At 32.1% G+C, this 21,580-nt stretch overlaps 1 protein-coding gene across 3 annotated transcripts in view; it reads left to right on the top strand.

Moving 5' to 3' along the window:
- LOC139514333 (NACHT domain- and WD repeat-containing protein 1-like) overlaps positions 1-21,580 on the top strand; it is a 47,773-nt gene that overhangs the window by 18,875 nt on the left and 7,318 nt on the right. For 2 of the 3 annotated variants that reach the window (XM_071303430.1, XM_071303429.1), the window contains 15 exons: positions 1,450-1,658; positions 1,991-2,133; positions 2,428-2,530; positions 3,372-3,392; positions 5,067-5,279; positions 5,590-5,917; positions 6,429-6,581; positions 7,104-7,250; positions 8,290-8,509; positions 8,930-9,086; positions 9,845-10,013; positions 11,644-12,003; positions 12,819-13,052; positions 13,666-13,939; positions 20,528-20,657. In XM_071303430.1, the coding sequence (XP_071159531.1) occupies positions 1,450-1,658; positions 1,991-2,133; positions 2,428-2,530; positions 3,372-3,392; positions 5,067-5,279; positions 5,590-5,917; positions 6,429-6,581; positions 7,104-7,250; positions 8,290-8,509; positions 8,930-9,086; positions 9,845-10,013; positions 11,644-12,003; positions 12,819-13,052; positions 13,666-13,939; positions 20,528-20,657 (2,861 nt within the window). The remainder of the gene's footprint in view (positions 1-1,449; positions 1,659-1,990; positions 2,134-2,427; positions 2,531-3,371; positions 3,393-5,066; positions 5,280-5,589; positions 5,918-6,428; positions 6,582-7,103; positions 7,251-8,289; positions 8,510-8,929; positions 9,087-9,844; positions 10,014-11,643; positions 12,004-12,818; positions 13,053-13,665; positions 13,940-20,527; positions 20,658-21,580) is intronic. The other variant, XM_071303431.1, reaches the window with a different exon arrangement.

Here is a 21,580-nt window from a genome sequence, read left to right as displayed (position 1 = left end):
TCATTCTGTCATTTCGCAACAAACCATTATACAGACTTTTTTCTAAACGCCTTCAGATATTAGGCTGATTTTTGGGATGTCAGTTAAAGATTTACAGATCAAGTTTAAGTGTAGTTCCGCTCCTCTGATTTTTGCCGAAATTAAGGGTTTTGGACTTAAAAAAAATTGTTGAAAATCTCAGTTATACAGACTATTTTTCTATACGCCTTCAGATCTTGTGCTGACTTTTTATATGTTAGACTACCATCATGTTTGTGTCCACATGTGTTGTTGAAATTGCAGATTTTTCTTCTTTTTGAGACGGGGTCATTTGTGTCATTTTGACACATCTAGTTATTAATAGTTACTACCAGTAACATATAAATACCTAGTTTTCAATAAATAACACAATAAGGAAATAGACATGTGTAAAATACCTATTTGCCATTATCTCAATAATTTCTGAAAATATCAATAAAATATCATTTAAACTAGTAATAAGTGATGTCTGAGTGTATTTAACTTGTCATCTGTCACTTGTCATAATCACATTCATTTCATCACAGAAGGGTAAAGAATGCAAACGGGGAAAAAATGGTGAAGATGGCATTCTCAATTTCACAAAATAACACTTCACATCAACTGAGTTGCACTTATATTGGTCATTTTATATGACAAAAAATATCTACTTTACGATTAAACTTATATTTGTTGAATGTTTGGAATTATGTGGTCAATTTATTGAGTAGTTCTGACAGTTTTTCAGTAGGAAATAGTTATCAAAGGTACCAGGATTATAATTTTGTACGCCAGACGCGCGTTTCGTCTACTTAAGACTCATCAGTGACGCTCATATCAAAATATTTATAAAGCCAAACAAGTACAAAGTTGAAGAGCATTCAGGATCCAAAAACCTGCCCTTTATAATTGGTTGGCTCTGTAAGACTATATATATATATATATGATTCCAAACACAGGAATCAATAGTGCATTTGTAAACTAACCTCAGATAAACATGGCCAAATGAGAGCTTCATTTGTTGTTTATAAAAAATTGAATGGAAATGGTAATGTGTCAAAGCGACAACAACCAGACCATAGAGCAGACAACAGCTGAAGGCCACTTATTGGTCTTCAATGTAGCGAGAAACTCCGCATCCGGAGGCGTCTTTCAGCTGGCCCCTAAACAAATATGTATACTAGGTCAGTGTTAATGGATGTCATAATAAAACTAATGATTATCTCCCCTTAGCATAAATTTGAACATGATTTTTAGTTAAATAAATGTGCTTATTAATGTAACCTGTATTTCAACAGAATTTTGTATAAACACATGCTTATATTGTCAGAAATGAATGATTAGTTAAAATATTATTCTTATTTCTTATGCTCATAATTCTATGGAACTTATACAGCTCCTGATTTCAAAAGTCAAATTTCAGTTTTTCTAGCATTTGTTGTTCATCTGCAGGTATAGATCCAGAGAACAAGGAACATGCTAAATATTTAAAGCAGATCAGTGAAGACCTGGTAACCAACATGCAGAATATGATAGATAAAGCTATCAAGGAAAGAGAAAAGCAGGAACTAGTTGATCCTTTGCTGGAAGAGTGTAAACAGCATTTAGTATTCTGTCAGGAAAAATGTCTTGGTTTCCAAGGACGGGAGGATATTTTAAAGGTTTGATTTGATTTTATCTCTTTGTATTATGCTGGTATGTTCATTTATTTTGATTGTGATATAATTATGTCATTGACTGATTGATTGTTGGTTGCTTAACATCCACTCACTCGCGGCATCCAGTGGCAAATATTTCATGCATGTTCAGGACGAAATTATACCATTGTATTAGTTTTATATTTGAAGGCCTTATCAAGAAATTGTTACAAGAATTACAGAAATACAAAAAAGCTAAGGGTACTTTTTATTGCTTGACACATGATTTTGTGTTGGGTTTTTTTTACCATTTAAATTACAATTTTGATTCAAGTATTTATATTACATTATTTCAGAGAATAAAAGCCTATGTAACTGGGAATTCAGAAAATCCTTTAGTGATACATGGATTTTCAGGCTGCGGTAAGACTTCCATTATGTCTATGGCTGCTAAACTGACAAAATCAATGTGGAAAAAACAAGCTGTAGTTCTATGCAGGTAAACTGAAAACTAATTGTTGAATTTTGAATACTGTAAAAGAACCATTATATTCAAGTGATGTTAATTTGAGTTGATGTTTTCATGCAAACAATGTTGTATTGATCCCAACATTGCATATATTTCTGACGTTCTGACATGATTTAAGTGTGTAAAAATAAATCAGACATGGTAAACCAAGACTATTTCGGAACTAAAATTTTGTGGATGAATGAAAAATCTTACTGAAGTGTTTGTCATGGTTTGTTTCATAGGGGAAAACACATTTATGCAGAACTTCATGTCAATTTTTAGATTTATAGGAACAACACCAGACAGTTCATCAATAGCACCATTACTTAAAAGTTTGATATCACAGATTCGTCAGACATATGGGCTGGATAAAGCTACCTCGGAGGTAAATTTATTTTATTAAATGCTTTCAAAGTTTAAACATATATATTTTGTACCATGTTTGCTAGATAAATTTCCTTAAAATCTGTTGCAGTACAGGGATACATTTTATATCAAATTATTTTTGCTACAGAGATTTTTTTACCATTTCACTTCCATGTAATGAATTTTGTAAGTTGAAATTGATTTTAAAAATATGGTTTTCAAATAAACTATTAAATTTGATCTCCATATTTCTTTCTAATATTGTTGACCATTGACATAGTCTGACAAGATTGGCAACAAGCAATCAATCCCCAGAATGGTTACTTCCTATATTTTAAGTGGTATGATGAATGTGCCGCAAAACAGGGTCCCTTTTTCATGCCTTGCTTGTTAGAACAGGGTCCCTTTTTCCTGTCCTGTTGGCTAGAACAGGGTCGCTTTTTCATACCCTGCTGGTGATAACAGGGTGTGTTTTTAAACAAGGTATTTGTCTAGTACAGGATTACTTAATTAAATGTTTAAGATACAGTCTAGAACCCGGGTCTAGAACAGCATCTATTTTATACAGTCTAGAACAGGGTATACGTTTTCTGAGCGTGTCTAGAACAGGGTATGGTTTTCAATATTTCTCTTTAAAACAGGTTAATGTTTTTTGGTTAGAACAGGGTATGATTTGGCAAGTGCTGTCAGCACACTTATACCTGAAAGGATAGTCAGTAACACCCCCACCCACCCCGAATCAATCCCCTTTCTAGTAAAGATTTCTATATTTCTTTTTGTGGTTAATACTCATCTCTTCTCTTTTGTAAGAAATTCACAACTGTGAAATTGTAATATGAAATAAGATGTTTTATATACAGGAAATTCTTCACAACATTGAGGTACAGTATATATACCCTTAATTTGTTTGTCTAATGTTGAATTCCTGGTTAACACACCATCCTGAATAAATTACATTTATTGTGTTATTTTGATTTTTTTTTTATGAAATAATGCTTATACCACAGGAGTTTGGGAAATCTTCTTTAATTAAATGCAATATGTGTTCTCTCAACCAATAGAAACACTTTGAAAAAGAAATTAACTGATACAAATCATGTCTTTTCATTGGTTGGAGTTCACAAATCCTTAACAAAAAGATTTCCCAAGCACCTGTGCTTATATTAATGATAAAGTATTAAAGACTTGCATCTGCATTTAAAAATTGTGCTTTTGCTTTGTAAACAATGTACTTTAAAGATAATTGTCCTTCCTAATACTACAGTTTGACTCCATGTTAGAAATATTGAAAACGTTCCATTTTGTGTTTGAAAACTTTTATTAATATTTCAGATACAATATATTAATGTCATAACATTATTCCACTTTAGTTTGTTTGCACTTAACCATGTAACCAATATGTTTACAAAAGTCATAGGCTACCAAAAATAAAATAAGTTATGTATCGACAAATTTTTACTATTTAAGTTTTCCTGATCCTATATTGCCATCTTTGATTACTTATAACACAGCAGATGGCTTTGAGTATATATGACCATGCTGATTTATAAATAAGTGTAAGAATAAAAACAAAAAAAAATAATTGAGAATATATCATTGATATAAGATATATAAGTCAATCAGAAGCCAAGTCAAATAAATTTTGGTATGCCTTTTTAGCAATGTTAGTACTATGCAATAATTATGCTTTGGTTATTATCTTGAATATTATTATAAATAGAGATAAACTGTAAACAGCAATAATGTTCAGCAAAGTAAGATCTACAAATAAGTCAACATGACCAAAATTGTTAGTTTACCCCTTAAGGAGTTATTGCCCTTTATAGTCATTTGTTAACAATTTTCATAAATTTTTAGAAAATATTGTCCTCTGTAATTACTGGGCCAAGTTCATTTTAGATAGAGACAATTGTAGCAACAAGAATGCTCAGTAAAGTTAGATCTACAAACACATCACCATCACCAAACCACAATTTTGTCATGAATTTATCTGTGTCCATTGTTTAATATGCACATAGACCAAGGTGAGCGACACAGGCTCTTGAGAGCCTCTAGTTTAAATGGAAGGAAACTTTGTTTATATGGTTTATTTATTAAACTGAGGGCTATTCCAGAAAAATATGTATGGGGGGTTGGAAGGCAGTTTTTGTCAGCACCAGCCACCCATACAATTGTAATTGAGAATTATAGTGCATTATTGTGTGAAAAGTTGCTCTGATACCCATCACCCATGTATTATTAATTCAATGTGCCTTCCAACCCCCCATACATTTTTTTCTGGAATAGCCCTGATCAGTTCAAAACATTTAATTTATTTAAATTGTTAACATCAAAATGTTCACTTCAGCTTTATAACCAAGATGTCAATGTATTTTTTTCCCTTCTTTCAGCCATGTTTCTTTTGCATGTTCAAACAAATTTTGTATGCTTGTTTTGAAAATTCCAATAGGAATTTTGTATGTGTAGGCTGTACAATTTATATAGGCTTTGAAACTGTAATCCTGGACACAGATTTTGCTTAATAATATTATTAGTTATTTATTTTGATCTTTCAGAGCATAGAGGAACTTAAGGAGGACTTAATAACATGCTTAGGATTGCCTCTAGCAGATATACCCCTAGTTATCTACCTTGATTCTCTGGACCAGTTAGATGCTTCTAATGGTGGGAGGAGTTTATCATGGCTGCCTGAAGATTTCTCTGCAAGTGTCAAGATTATAGTATCCACCTTAGAGGATAGGCAGTATGAAGCCTTTCCAAAACTTAAGGTATGATTTCTGATATATAATATAAACTGTGTTCATAAAATGGGAGAGCATTCAAATAATGTATTAATTACCATAAAAGAAAATGACACTACCGGTATAAATTTTGAGTGTCTTTGTGCTTTTATAGATTTACTCACATGGGAATGATCAAACCCAAACATTTGAAGGCCAGGAGTCAGTTTCACAAAAAAAAACTTGATCAGGTAACCTATACTGAATTGTTCATTTTTGTATTGAAGGGAATTAAGTGCTTCTTATTATCTTAGTAAGTTATACATTCACTCTGGAATTTTAATTCTTCCTATTGCAGACCATGCTTCCAGATGAGAGTTTTGTCCACATACCCGATCTTTCTGTTCAAGATGCCAAATCCATTATCCAGAGCTGGTTGCAGTCCCAGGATCGTATTCTAACATCAACACAGAACGATATTGTTGTTAAAGCCTTCAATAAGTGTTCACTAGCATTGTTTCTGAAGCTTAGTTTAGATGAAGCATGCCACTGGAGTTCTTTCACACCGACTAATCAGACCGTATTACAGAAAACCGTTAGAGACAGCATAAATAGTTTGTTTCATCGGCTTGAAGTCAGATATGGAGATTTATTTGTGAGCAGAACTCTGGGTTATGTGACTATAGGTAAGGACCTTTTGTGAAATCACAAAGTCTACAGATATAAGAAGATGTGGTATGAGTGCCAATGAGACAACTCTCCATCCAAGTCACAATTTAGAAAAGTAAACCATTATAGGTGAAAGTAAGTTTAAACCTATTTATTTGTAGTGGATTGGAAAACAAGTTTTGCAACTTATATTAATCCCTTTCCACTTTGCAGGTGCGAGTGCTGCCTTGTAGCTGCATAAGCCTGCTCTTTTTCTAAATCTACAAGGATGTCTTTAACATGCAAGAGATATGGCTCTCTCTTAACATAGGTGAAAGTATGGTCTTCAACACAGAGCCTTGGCTCACACCAGACAGCAAGCTATAAAGGGCACCAAAAATGACTAGTATAAAAGCATTCAAATGGGAAAACCTAATCTATATAAAAAGGAAGAAACGAGAAACACTTATGAACCACATCAACAAAATACAACCACTGAACATCATATGAATCACATGAATCATGTTTTTTTCATTATCTTTTATACAGCTTTAAATGGTTTATCTGAAACAGAATTAGAAGATATATTGTCATGTGATGATGATGTCCTAAATGACCTTTACCAGTTTTGGACTCCACCAATCAGACGACTTCCACCTCTTCTCCTAGTTAGATTAAAAACAGATTTACAGCAGTATCTAGGTATGGTTTATTTAATATTTTTGTACATATGGTACAGTATACTTTTTTTTATGAAGAACATTGGATATATATCTTTACTTGCGTTATATTGCTTAGTGATAGACAATTAATGAGGGTCTGATGATGGTAAAAGAATAGAGAAAAATAGGCCAATACTGCAGAATAAAAGGGATCTATTAAAATAGAGAAATATAAGCCCAAAAATATAACAAAAAATAAAGAATAATAGGCAAAGCATATAGAAAATAGAGAAAATTGGCCTAAAAAGATAAAAAAATACAGAAATGAAGGACCTCCACACAGACCATCATTATCCACTTAAATTATAGACATGTATTATTTCAGAAGACTATCACTTTAACTCTCCTTGGCAAGACATATCAGGGTGTGCATTCTTTCTAAGCAAAGATGTGCAACTTGTGAATTTTATGAAAAATTTGCAATCAGGTCATTTGCATTCATATTTATTTTAACAGCTAGTTCTATATATTGAGCATTTGAAAATAAAAATTATATTTGCAGTGGACAGAGGTGCTGATGGTGTGAGAGTGATATACTGGTACCATCGACAGTTTATTGAGGCTGCCCAGGATAGATATTGTATTAAAGGGAAACAGTCATTTCTACATTCTGCACTTGCTGATTTCTTTGCAGGAACATGGTCCAATGGTAAGGTTTGATGCCAATTCTTTCTCAATATTTCTTATTATATAATTCTGTTCATGTGCCTTGTCAGAACAACTCCAAATTGGAAAGATGGATATTGGTTAAAATTAATGCTATTGAAGAATACCATGTTAGAATGTGCAAATAGGAATATAATCTTCAACATGTTAAAGGGGAGGTAATCAAATACTTGCATTAATATGCTAATAGTATTGCAAGACTGAACAGGGGCGAATCCAGGTATGGTGGGAGGTACCTAACCCAGGACAAATCATTCCAATTACATGTCCCCATTCAAATGCATTGATCGTCCCAATAAAAGGGGGCTTCCAACCCCGGAACCCTGCTGGATCCCCCAATGCTGCAGGTATCCTTTTGTGAGTTTACTCCCAGTTATAGGATCTTTTATGGTTAATCACATCTTTGTGGTTTTATGATTAAAGTTTTTTATACTTTTTGGTGAAACTTTTATTGATTTTTGCAAGTGAACGAAAAAGGGAATAAGTTTACCCTATGAATGAAACTAAATACTTTTGAAATTCAATTAATGAACAACTTATTAAATCATGAATCTTAGTTGTGGATGAAGTAATTTGTTTTTGTTTTTGTGTATTCTCAAGTTGCACATATTCCTATGTTTAAGGTGGTACCAAACACCTTGACTAAAATTTTATTTTTTTCATAAAATTTTGACAATAATACACCCTTTGACAAAAAATCAAAAAAAATCAAAAACAAAAAAATCATTGGTTAAATAACAGTTTGACAAACACTGATTTTGATCATGAGAAGCTTAATATTTCCTGAACATTTATTATAGAACAAGATAAAAATCCAAAGTTGATTTTTACAGAGTTATCTCCCTGTACTGTTATGTATCACCCCAAATTATCGAAAACTATCATTGATATGGTGAATGTGATTATTTTGCACAAATGAATTTCAAAATGTTTATGATTTACTATATATATATAAATTGTCACACTTATTTTACTGATTTATGTCATGAATTTACTACTGGCAGTTCAATATTTCATTTCAGGGAATAAAAAGCCTTTTGAAAATACAAAAAATAAGACAAAGGGTACAGAGGATAGACTTGTAACAGCTCAACCTTATAAATTTAAAGATTCCTACAACTATAGGAAGTTAGGACACTTACCTTACCATAGGATAAAAGCAGGACAACTGGAGAAAGCCAAATCTGAATGTCTATGTAACTTTAAATTTCTACAGACCAAACTTATAGCAATGTCATACAGGTAAGTACTAAGGTAACAGAGGAATCTTCTTGTATATCATCTGTTCCCAGAGGTCAAAAGTTATGATTTCATGATCTATATTGCAATTTTTACAGTATCTTTTAAAAAGTAAATGTTTAGTGCTTATTCATTACATTATGTAGATTAAAAAACAAGATGAATAGAATTTTCGTAGACAGCAATGGGACAAACTCATTTTTTTTTGGTTAAACAGAAGAAATTTTTTTAACAAAAAATAAAGTTATGTTACACTTTATAATAGTTGGCAAAATAAAATTGAAAGTGGCGAAAAAATAATTGATCAGGCGAAATCCTGATTACCATCCAGGAAAAATCTTCTTTATGGAAGAGATATATGAATACTATGGTATTAAATGCATTTATTGAATTTGTAGTTATTAACCATACAAAATATTTCAGGAATGTGTTCAGAGACCTGAATCTTGCCAGGAATACTTTTGAAAATGACAAGGAGTTAGCTTGGATTACAGATGCCTTTAAATTGTCAGAATATGCACTATCACATGATCCTTATCAACTGGCTCCACATATGATTGACAGACTGTCCAAAGAAAAAGTAAGTGTGCACACTTTATAATTGACAGTAAAGATCTTAATGCTGAGTCAGTTAAAAATGACATTGCAGAAGATGGGATGGGGCATATGGAGCTACATATATGGCCATACATGTCCACTCCAAACAGGGCCCTTCCTTTTTCAGAAATCCTGCATCAGCATCTAGGGTTTAATAGTCATGTCCTGTCAAGAGTTCATGTGATTCTTTTGTAATGTCTTGCTGTCAGTTTTGATATCAAGTTAGGTACTGTAAAAATTAATTATTGTTTGGATACAACTTTTCAGAAGTTTTGTATTTCATTAAAATTGGGACTAGAGAATGTATGGTAAGGACACCATATTAGATGTACCTGTTTGAATTGGAAAGTCATAATGATTCTAAATAAAACAAATAACATCTGTAGTGTTGTTGGGTTACTGCCTCATTGACATTTATCCTTAATCTCCCTTTTTATACAGATAAACAGAACACATTTATCCTTAATCTCCCTTTTTATACAGATAAACAGAAAATAACAACTCTATAAATGAAATATGCCCTTGTTACCCAATACTGTTATAACTACGGTAAAGTCTCTTTATTTTACTGTATTTTAATGTCTAACAGTCTTTAAACTACAGTTTTCAGAGCCTTTGTTGAGTGATGTCGACTAAGGTATGTCCCTTATTGGACAATTAAAATTTTGTGTTTTTTCACTGAGTTTATTGGGGAGTGCATACAAATGGATGGTGATTAATAATCTGATAACAATTTTGTAGATTGTCAGTAGTTTTGTTGAGCAGTGCAAACAGAGTGATGTCCCTTATTTGGCTAGTAGTGATGAAGTACTTTTAAAGCCTGGTGGAGAATTGATCTATACTATGACAGGACACACATCTACAGTCAAAAGTCTGGATGTAACTGCAAATGGTAGTACAGCAGTAACATGTAAGTATATTTATAAACTTTATTGATTAATTTCTGATACATCATAATTATACAGTCAAACCTGATTAAACCGGACCCTGAATAAACCGGTTTCCTGTCCATTCCGGCCGAAAATGAAAGTCCCATATTTTTCCATTCAAAGTCTTTGTTAAAATACCCTTTGTAAACCGGACCCTGTGTATTCCGAATTCCGGTCTTATTATGAAGTCCCAATACTCTTAATTACATTAATTATTACCTGTCAAAACCGGTTTGTCTAATTAATTTCAATGATCGATATGCAATCAAAACATATTTGTTGATACAATATAACTTTTCGTGATAATTAATTAGTCAGGTGTCAAACTGTGAACCTACAATCGTACAGTAGTGAGCTGTATTATTTATTAAAACAATAAAAACGTGTCAATTAAACGAAAAGACACACCGAATATATATCTCGGATTGAACTTACGTTTTAACTTGGATAAACAAATTAAAATCGCGAAGTAAAAAGTTCACATCGTAATTGCGAAATCCTTGGTTCCTTGTTGTGAACCCCTAAACAAATGACCTTGATAATGAAAAACACCCGGATGACAACAATCAATGGATATTGTACACTGTACGACAACGTTTCGAAAGTGATGACATTACGTTTGATAATATTCTGGCTTTTTAATCGGCCATTCCAACATTTCAAATTATTGATCATGGGAGTAAATCGAAACTCTCGTCTTACAATCCAAACAACGCGAGCATTATGATGCAAATGCAAACAATGAAAAACGAAGTGAAAGTATTTTAATTTATCAGATATAATTTACAATCAGAGAGAATTTTTTCATGCAAAATGTCGGACGTCACAAGTCATTAACTTCCGGTCAAAACAGAAACCTGAATTAACCGGCTCACTGTCCAAACCGGCCCTTTTTCATGGTCCCGTAGCCGGCCGGTTTATACAGGTTTTACTGTATGTAATTCGCAGCTTTCTGTTTGACGTTAGTGTTACACAAATTTCAAAACAAATCATTTATATATACTCTTTCACAACCAATAACAGAAGTTTGGTATTTATCTAGAAATTGATGAACACCTGACTATCAAAAGACGTGAAAAACACATTTTGTTTTCGACAAATTATTAAAGTTAAGATCTAAAAAACATCTTTAGATGTTACTTGCAATGAATTAAATACAAAAATTTCAAATTTAGAATTTGAAATTGGTCAAGGTTATTTAACAGCTCTTTGAAAATTTCAAATTTGCACCCTATATGCAAAAAGTCAATCTAAAGTCATTTTTGGGGATGAAAATATAAAATAAGTTTTAAAATTAGATACAAAAGATATATTTCTATAAATTAGTTGTTTTTATTTTTGCTCCAAACGCATATGTGTAGGAGAAACCAGCTATCTAAAAGTGACTGTGCAATTTTCTGAAATTTTTGCCTTGACCTTTGACCCTGATTTAAAAAAAAACGTGACCACGGCAGACAACGACGACAACGATATTTCGATGAGGTTTGTGCTCCTCTTTCCAGTGATATAAAATATAGCCATGTATTATTCCGTTAAGGCAAATTGATAAAATTTGTTGATTGGGTACCCTACTATTTATTATATTACATGTATATGCAAAATGTTTTACAGGTGGACAGTTTGGAGATGATGTCATCAGAACATGGTCTTTAATGAAGGGCAAACTTCAGAAAGAGTATGATAATTTACCTAAAGATCCAGAGAAAGCTTGTTTCGCTGACAAGGATAAAAAAATACTTATTCATTACCGTAGTGAAGTAGTCCTCATCAATATTGCCAACAACACACGGGAAAATGTTCAAATTCCAAACATGTGTCAGCTTTGTGTTTTTGGACCAGACAAATCAATATTTGGGACATTCATCGTCAGGGATTGCACTTTCTACAACACTGCTGATGGAAAGTTACGGGAGAAAGTTTCATTTGATAAAACAGATGAAAATTTGTTCGACATTAGGTCTTGTACTTCAGGTATGTTTGTAGTAACATTTTGTTATGTGTAATTGCAAATATTAAAAAAAGTAAACATATTAAATATGAAAATGAAGTATTCAATTGGAAATATTATGGAGCATCTGCATATAGAGCAAAACTGAAGAAGGGATAACTAAAACAAAATTAAAATTAAAATCTGAACATCCTGGCTTAGTTTTTAACAGGAATAATGAAGTAAAGTCAACTCTATTCTTTTGAAAGGAAAAAAAATCAATTGTCCTTCCTTAGTTATTTCATCAAATGCAGTACTGAATAGCATGAATTCATATTTAATCTGCAGCTTGACATTTTTAAATAGTAACTTATCTGGAATACTCCCTTTTTGGATTTGTCAGACACTTGGCATACAGCTGTTAAGGTGGTACCCAACACTTTCACTAAAATTAATTTGGCTCGTTTAATTTTCATAAAATTTTGACAAAGTATTTACTTTGACCCTTTAACCAAAATATATAAATTTCAAAAATTTTGAACCAACCATTTTATCAAAAAAATTACACTGGTTATATAGCAGATTGACAAACACCAATTTTTATCATTGAGAAGCTTAATATTCCCTTTACAACACAACGTTATTAAAACGTTTGGCTGATTTTACAGAGTTATCTCCCTGTAGTGTTAGGTACCACCTTAATTTCTATGTCATTTGGTCTCTTGTGGAAAGTTGTCTCATTGGCAATCATACTACATCTTCTTTTTTTTATACTTCATGTTTGTTGATACTTTAAATTATGAGAGATCATGTATGCTAAGCATGTCGACATATGCAACCTCTTATTTCTCATTTTCAGCCACCTCAAATTATGTAGCATTAACTAATCCCACAGAGGATGAATTCTATGTAATCGATATCACTACCAAAGAATTGTCCTCCAGTAAACGTGAGACCTCAGAATCGTACACTGTTGATGCCATAGTTATAACACCAAACCAGAAAACAGTCATTTGTGCCTCATTCCTGGAATCGACTATTAGACTTCATGAAATAAAAACACTTAAAATCATAAAGCAGATTAAGACTAGAGGTATGAATTGTCATCCATTGTATACATTCCTCCTCAGTAAGTTAAGAAAATATACATAGAAAGGTAATCAAAAATGCCATTTTGAAATATTTTTTTTACAACACAGGTATTTGCTACTTGATGAGTATACAAAACATGAAAAGTATTGTAATGAATACTTAACAAAAATGAATTCTTGTCTAAAAGTTTGTAGAAAAATAAGTACTTCGGCTGTTGTCTGCTCTATGGTCGGGTTGTTGTCGCTTTGACACATTCCCCATTTCCATTCTCAATTTTATTACAGTTAAATTTTTAGTACTACAATGTATGAGTTGACAAAGGATATTTTATTAAAGAAGATTTCTGATTGGGTTTTCTAACTAATGCTACTTCTAACATACCATTTAATTCAACGATATTTAAGGCTTTCAGCTGAAGGTGCTGTTTCGGAAGAAACTGTATAAAATGTGTTATCATTAAAAAGAAGAACATTTCCACAAAATCATTTTATTTCACTTTTTCACATGTATATTGAAAAAAATTACATCTTGAATTAGAGTCTTCACCATACATACTCCTTTATTCCAAGTCACCTAGTTTTTAAAGTTAATTATTCCTAATTTTCATTTTACAGATGAGCCATATGAAGAGATAAGTAATTTCCATGTGACAGGGGATGGCAAATATTTGTATTTCCCTTGCTACAGAGAGGTTGTAGTGATTAATCTGAAAGAAGAGAAGGAAACGACAAAATTCCGGAGCCATCCTGATTCAATCACTGACGTCTATATTTACTCTGCTGACAGAGCAGTAACTATTACCCAGGATCCTATAGTACGATTGTGGGATATGTCAGAAACTAGTAAAGCCAGTGATAAGGATAAACCTTTACAGAATCATTGTATTGTGTAAGTTATATCCATTGGTCTTAGAACAAGATAAGGTTTAGATTAAAGATAAGGATAAACCTTTACAGAATCATTGTATTGTGTAAGTTATATCCATTGGTCTTAGAACAAGATTAGGTTTAGATTAAAGATAAGGATAAACCTTTACAGAATCATTGTATTGTGTAAGTTATATCCATTGGTCTTAGAACAAGATAAGGTTTAGATTAAAGATAAGGATAAACCTTTACAGAATCATTGTATTGTGTAAGTTATATCCATTGGTCTTAGAACAAGATTAGGTTTAGATTAAAGATAAGGATAAACCTTTACAGAATCATTGTATTGTGTAAGTTATATCCATTGGTCTTAGAACAAGATAAGGTTTAGATTAAAGATAAGGATAAACCTTTACAGAATCATTGTATTGTGTAAGTTATATCCATTGGTCTTAGAACAAGATAAGGTTTAGATTAAAGATAAGGATAAACCTTTACAGAATCATTGTATTGTGTAAGTTATATCCATTGGTCTTAGAACAAGATAAGGTTTAGATTAAAGATAAGGATAAACCTTTACAGAATCATTGTATTGTGTAAGTTATATCCATTGGTCTTAGAACAAGATTAGGTTTAGATTAAAGATAAGGATAAACCTTTACAGAATCATTGTATTGTGTAAGTTATATCCATTGGTCTTAGAACAAGATTAGGTTTAGATTAAAGATAAGGATAAACCTTTACAGAATCATTGTATTGTGTAAGTTATATCCATTGGTCTTAGAACAAGATTAGGTTTAGATTAAAGATAAGGATAAACCTTTACAGAATCATTGTATTGTGTAAGTTATATCCATTGGTCTTAGAACAAGATAAGGTTTAGATTAAAGATAAGGATAAACCTTTACAGAATCATTGTATTGTGTAAGTTATATCCATTGGTCTTAGAACAAGATTAGGTTTAGATTAAAGATAAGGATAAACCTTTACAGAATCATTGTATTGTGTAAGTTATATCCATTGGTCTTAGAACAAGATTAGGTTTAGATTAAAGATAAGGATAAACCTTTACAGAATCATTGTATTGTGTAAGTTATATCCATTGGTCTTAGAACAAGATTAGGTTTAGATTAAAGATAAGGATAAACCTTTACAGAATCATTGTATTGTGTAAGTTATATCCATTGGTCTTAGAACAAGATTAGGTTTAGATTAAAGATAAGGATAAACCTTTACAGAATCATTGTATTGTGTAAGTTATATCCATTGGTCTTAGAACAAGATTAGGTTTAGATTAAAGATAAGGATAAACCTTTACAGAATCATTGTATTGTGTAAGTTATATCCATTGGTCTTAGAACAAGATTAGGTTTAGATTAAAGATAAGGATAAACCTTTACAGAATCATTGTATTGTGTAAGTTATATCCATTGGTCTTAGAACAAGATTAGGTTTAGATTAAAGATAAGGATAAACCTTTACAGAATCATTGTATTGTGTAAGTTATATCCATTGGTCTTAGAACAAGATAAGGTTTAGATTAAAGATAAGGATAAACCTTTACAGAATCATTGTATTGTGTAAGTTATATCCATTGGTCTTAGAACAAGATAAGGTTTAGATTAAAGATAAGGATAGACCTTTACAGAATCATTGTATTGTGTAAGTTATATCCATTGGTCTTAGAACAAGATTAGGTTTAGATTAAAGATAAGGATAGACCTTTACAGAATCATTGTATTGTGTAAGTTATATCCATTGGTCTTAGAACAAGATTAGGTTTAGATTAAAGATAAGGATAAACCTTTACAGAATCATTGTATTGTGTAAGTTATATCCATTGGTCTTAGAACAAGATAAGGTTTAGATTAAAGATAAGGATAAACCTTTACAGAATCATTGTATTGTGTAAGTTATATCCATTGGTCTTAGAACAAGATAAGGTTTAGATTAAAGATAAGGATAAACCTTTACAGAATCATTGTATTGTGTAAGTTATATCCATTGGTCTTAGAACAAGATAAGGTTTAGATTAAAGATAAGGATAAACCTTTACAGAATCATTGTATTGTGTAAGTTATATCCATTGGTCTTAGAACAAGATTAGGTTTAGATTAAAGATAAGGATAAACCTTTACAGAATCATTGTATTGTGTAAGTTATATCCATTGGTCTTAGAACAAGATAAGGTTTAGATTAAAGATAAGGATAAACCTTTAGAGAATCATTGTATTGTGTAAGTTATATCCATTGGTCTTAGAACAAGATAAGGTTTAGATTAAAGATAAGGATAAACCTTTACAGAATCATTGTATTGTGTAAGTTATATCCATTGGTCTTAGAACAAGATAAGGTTTAGATTAAAGATAAGGATAAACCTTTACAGAATCATTGTATTGTGTAAGTTATATCCATTGGTCTTAGAACAAGATTAGGTTTAGATTAAAGATAAGGATAAACCTTTACAGAATCATTGTATTGTGTAAGTTATATCCATTGGTCTTAGAACAAGATTAGGTTTAGATTAAAGATAAGGATAAACCTTTACAGAATCATTGTATTGTGTAAGTTATATCCATTGGTCTTAGAACAAGATAAGGTTTAGATTAAAGATAAGGATAAACCTTTACAGAATCATTGTATTGTGTAAGTTATATCCATTGGTCTTAGAACAAGATAAGGTTTAGATTAAAGATAAGGATAAACCTTTACAGAATCATTGTATTGTGTAAGTTATATCCATTGGTCTTAGAACAAGATAAGGTTTAGATTAAAGATAAGGATAAACCTTTACAGAATCATTGTATTGTGTAAGTTATATCCATTGGTCTTAGAACAAGATTAGGTTTAGATTAAAGATAAGGATAAACCTTTACAGAATCATTGTATTGTGTAAGTTATATCCATTGGTCTTAGAACAAGATAAGGTTTAGATTAAAGATAAGGATAAACCTTTACAGAATCATTGTATTGTGTAAGTTATATCCATTGGTCTTAGAACAAGATAAGGTTTAGATTAAAGATAAGGATAAACCTTTACAGAATCATTGTATTGTGTAAGTTATATCCATTGGTCTTAGAACAAGATAAGGTTTAGATTAAAGATAAGGATAAACCTTTACAGAATCATTGTATTGTGTAAGTTATATCCATTGGTCTTAGAACAAGATTAGGTTTAGATTAAAGATAAGGATAAACCTTTACAGAATCATTGTATTGTGTAAGTTATATCCATTGGTCTTAGAACAAGATTAGGTTTAGATTAAAGATAAGGATAAACCTTTACAGAATCATTGTATTGTGTAAGTTATATCCATTGGTCTTAGAACAAGATAAGGTTTAGATTAAAGATAAGGATAAACCTTTACAGAATCATTGTATTGTGTAAGTTATATCCATTGGTCTTAGAACAAGATAAGGTTTAGATTAAAGATAAGGATAAACCTTTACAGAATCATTGTATTGTGTAAGTTATTAAGTCTCCCAAACAAAGTTTGGAGACTTATTGTTTTTGGTCAGTTCTTATTATTTTTATTATTCTTCTTCCTCTTCCTCTTCCTCTTCCGCCACTTTAAAAAATGAACTTGTCCGCAGCGTTTCTCCAAAACCGCTTGTCAGATTGACTTAGGATTTCGTAAAATGGTAGACTAATATGTCTAGGTGAGCCATCTATCTTTCGTTTGTGCATTGGGGTCTATTAAGGGCTATTTTGGGGGGTAGAAAGAAGGGAGGGTTTTACTATAGAACCCTATGGGATTTTATTTTCTAAAAATTTCAAATGAATATAACTTGAAAACTATAAGTGGTAGATACATGCAGTCTTCAGAAATGATTATAGGACAATAAAACAAATCACATGAAATATAGGGGGAGTCCCTGGGAGTTCATCCCCACCCCCTTCAATTTGAGAATATGCTTATATCTTGTAACCAATCCAGATCCCCACCCCTAAACCATATATATTCCTGATTGGGACAATAAAACAAATCAAATGCAATTAAAGGGAGGTCCCCGGGGGTCATCCCCACCCCGTTTAATTTCATAATGTGCTATTATCTTGTAAATGGTCCAGATCCCCACCCCTAAACCATATATATTCTTGTAGGGGACAATAAAACAAATGAAATGAAGTTAAAGGGAAGTCCCTGGGGGGTCACCCCACCCCCTCTTGTTTGAAAACTCCAGATCCCCACCCCTAAACCATATATATTCCTGATTGGGACAATAAAACAAATCAAATGCAATTAAAGGGAGGTCCCTGGGGGTCATCCCCACCCCGTTCAATTTCATAATGTGCTATTATCTTGTAAATGGTCCAGATCCCCACCCCTAAACCATATATATTCTTGTAGGGGACAATAAAACAAATGAAATGAAGTTAAAGGGAAGTCCCTGGGGGGTCACCCCACCCCCTCTTGTTTGAAAACTTGTAAATGGTCAACATCCCCACCCCTAAACCATATATATTCTTGTAGGGGACAATAAAACAAATGAAATGAAATAAGAGGGAATTCCCTAGGGGGTCACCCCACCCCCTCTTGTTTGAAAACTTGTCAACGGTCAACATCCCCACCCCTATACCATACATATTCTTGTATGGGACAATAAAACAAATCACATGAAATTAAATGGAAGTTCCTGGGGGTCACCCCCACCCCGTTCAATTTGAGAATGTACTATTATCTTTTAAGCGGTCCAGATCCCCACCCCTAAACCATATATATTCTTGTAGGGGACAATAAAACAAATGAAATGAAATAAAAGGGAAGTCTGGAGGGGGTCACCCCACCCCCTCTTGTTTGAAAACTTGTGAACGGTCAACATCCCCACCCCTAAACCATATATATTCTTGTAGGGGACAATAAAACAAATGAAATTAAATTAAAGGGAAGTTCCTGGGGGTCGCCCCACCCTGTTCAATTTGAGAATGTGCTATTATCTTGTAAACGGTCCAGATCCCCACCCTAAAACCATATATATTCTTGTAGGGGACAATAAAACAAATCAAATGAAATGTAGGTAACTTCCCTGGGGGGTCACCACCACCCCCTCCTGTTTGAATACTTGTAAATGGTGGAGATCCCTACTCGTAAGCCATATATATTCTTGGGACAAAAAATCAAATCAAATGAACATATGAATGGCGAGTTATGGGAGCTTTGTTTGGGAGACTTCGTAACAGCATCCTGTTACAATTACTTCTTGTATCCATTGGTCTTAGAACAAGATAAGGTTTAGATTAAAGATAAGGATAAACCTTTACAGAATCATTGTATTGTGTAAGTTATATCCATTGGTCTTAGAACAAGATTAGGTTTAGATTAAAGATAAGGATAAACCTTTACAGAATCATTGTATTGTGTAAGTTATATCCATTGGTCTTAGAACAAGATTAGGTTTAGATTAAAGATAAGGATAAACCTTTACAGAATCATTGTATTGTGTAAGTTATATCCATTGGTCTTAGAACAAGATAAGGTTTAGATTAAAGATAAGGATAAACCTTTACAGAATCATTGTATTGTGTAAGTTATATCCATTGGTCTTAGAACAAGATTAGGTTTAGATTAAAGATAAGGATAAACCTTTACAGAATCATTGTATTGTGTAAGTTAAATCCATTGGTCTTAGAACAAGATAAGGTTTAGATTAAAGATAAGGATAAACCTTTACAGAATCATTGTATTGTGTAAGTTATATCCATTGGTCTTAGAACAAGATTAGGTTTAGATTAAAGATAAGGATAAACCTTTACAGAATCATTGTATTGTGTAAGTTATATCCATTGGTCTTAGAACAAGATAAGGTTTAGATTAAAGATAAGGATAAACCTTTACAGAATCATTGTATTGTGTAAGTTATATCCATTGGTCTTAGAACAAGATTAGGTTTAGATTAAATATAGATTCTTACACTGCAACAAGTGTATTACGATATTTCTCCACTCGAGACAGTTAAATTTTATTATTTAAAGCGCGAGGCTTGCCGAGCCCTTTAAATAATAAAATTTAACTGTCGAGAGTGGAGAAATATCGTAATACACGAGTTATAGTGTCGGAATCTGTTTCTCTAATGCTTTTTATCGTTCTTTTTCAAAGATTTTCAGAAAATTGTGCTCTTTATATGCGACGTCATCAGGCAAGGTCGCCTTTTTTCATGACGTCACAATAGGAAAATTGAGAAGAAAACAAAACATTTTGACGTCATAATCAAATTTCGACTAATCATTTGCCGAGAACAGATTTTTCACTAGTGAGGAGAAATATTTTTCTCACACCGGTCAGGAAATGTGAAAATAGCACAAAAATTAGAGAAAGTCAATTACCAATTAGCTTGTCTTTTTTTTCATTTTTGTTTTTTTGTAATGGCGTTTTAATGTCCCTGTGGTATCTGTTTATCTCTTTTTTCTAGGTGAGCTTTCCCTATCACTTGTCTTCCATTGTTGTCTGTTAACATTTACAAAAATCTTCTCCTATGAAACTACTGGACTTAATTCTTAAAGATTCTTCAAATTGTTGTTTCATGATAATAAACTTATGATCATGATGATATATTATTATGTGTAACAGTTGTTACAGTTCTATCTTGTAAATATATTTTGTAATTTCAGGAAATTTAAACCCCTACCAAACTTAAGACATGTAGTCGTGATTGGAAACCCTGATTCTACACAGACTGATGATTACTATATGTATGTGTATGACCTTGTAGACAAAACTATTGTGCAGTCAACAGAACTGGTAAGATCATGTTTTTTTAAGCAAGCTCTTATTTATAGTAGACCTCAGACCACATGTTTCAGTTAATCAAAGTGCTTGTAGGCACTGAAGAGTTATGATTATTTAATTTATCAGTAGGAAGCAGAATTACATATTGTATTGTATAAAGCATTGGTTGTTCAACTAGAATTCTGGACAAAAGAAGATAACTTCAAATTTTAAAGATGACAAACAATGACATTGATATTTTTAGAACAGATAGTAGATTCTTGCACCTTGCAAAAGTGATGTAATTTCCGGACAAGTATAACATAATTTTGTGACTTGAATATCTGAACATATATTTCATTGATAAATTTATGAAAATCTTCATGGATCGGATGTATTGATAGATTGTCGTTGATCATCTCAACGAGATTGATTTTCTCGCTTGAGCTGGTACTGCGAAAGCTAGAAAAGCAATCGAGTTGAGATGACCAATGATAATCTGTTTAACGCTATTTTACCAATGACGACATTGTCAATTTCATTAGCAACGCCACGTGCCTCCTTAGTTTCTAGCTATAATTTTCCATCTCAAGCGAGTAGCATATGAAAAATTATCAGCAAAAAAGATCAAAGAATGCAAAAAATAGCTATAAAGAATGTTATGATCAATACACTATATTGTGTGTATATTAAAGGTAGTGATAAACCTTTGGAAGATCTAGAAATCAAGTCAGTACCATAGGGTTTCGATTGCATATTTCATGCAATCTTACCAAAAAAGTAGAATTGGTACGGTATATGTATTAGTTAAAATATTAGAATAGACATATGTATAACTCAGTCATATATAAACCAGACAATCTAAATTTGGTTAAACTGTTTAAACTGTCTGTGCAATGCATTATATGTGAATTTTAAAAGAAAGTTAAGGATGAAAAGTGAAAAAAAAAAAGTAA

Source organism: Mytilus edulis, chromosome 3 (genome assembly GCF_963676685.1).
Source record: "Mytilus edulis chromosome 3, xbMytEdul2.2, whole genome shotgun sequence".
Taxonomy (NCBI): domain Eukaryota; kingdom Metazoa; phylum Mollusca; class Bivalvia; order Mytilida; family Mytilidae; genus Mytilus; species Mytilus edulis.
Note: the sequence above shows the minus strand (reverse complement) of the source record. Positions and strands in the feature narration are given on the sequence as shown.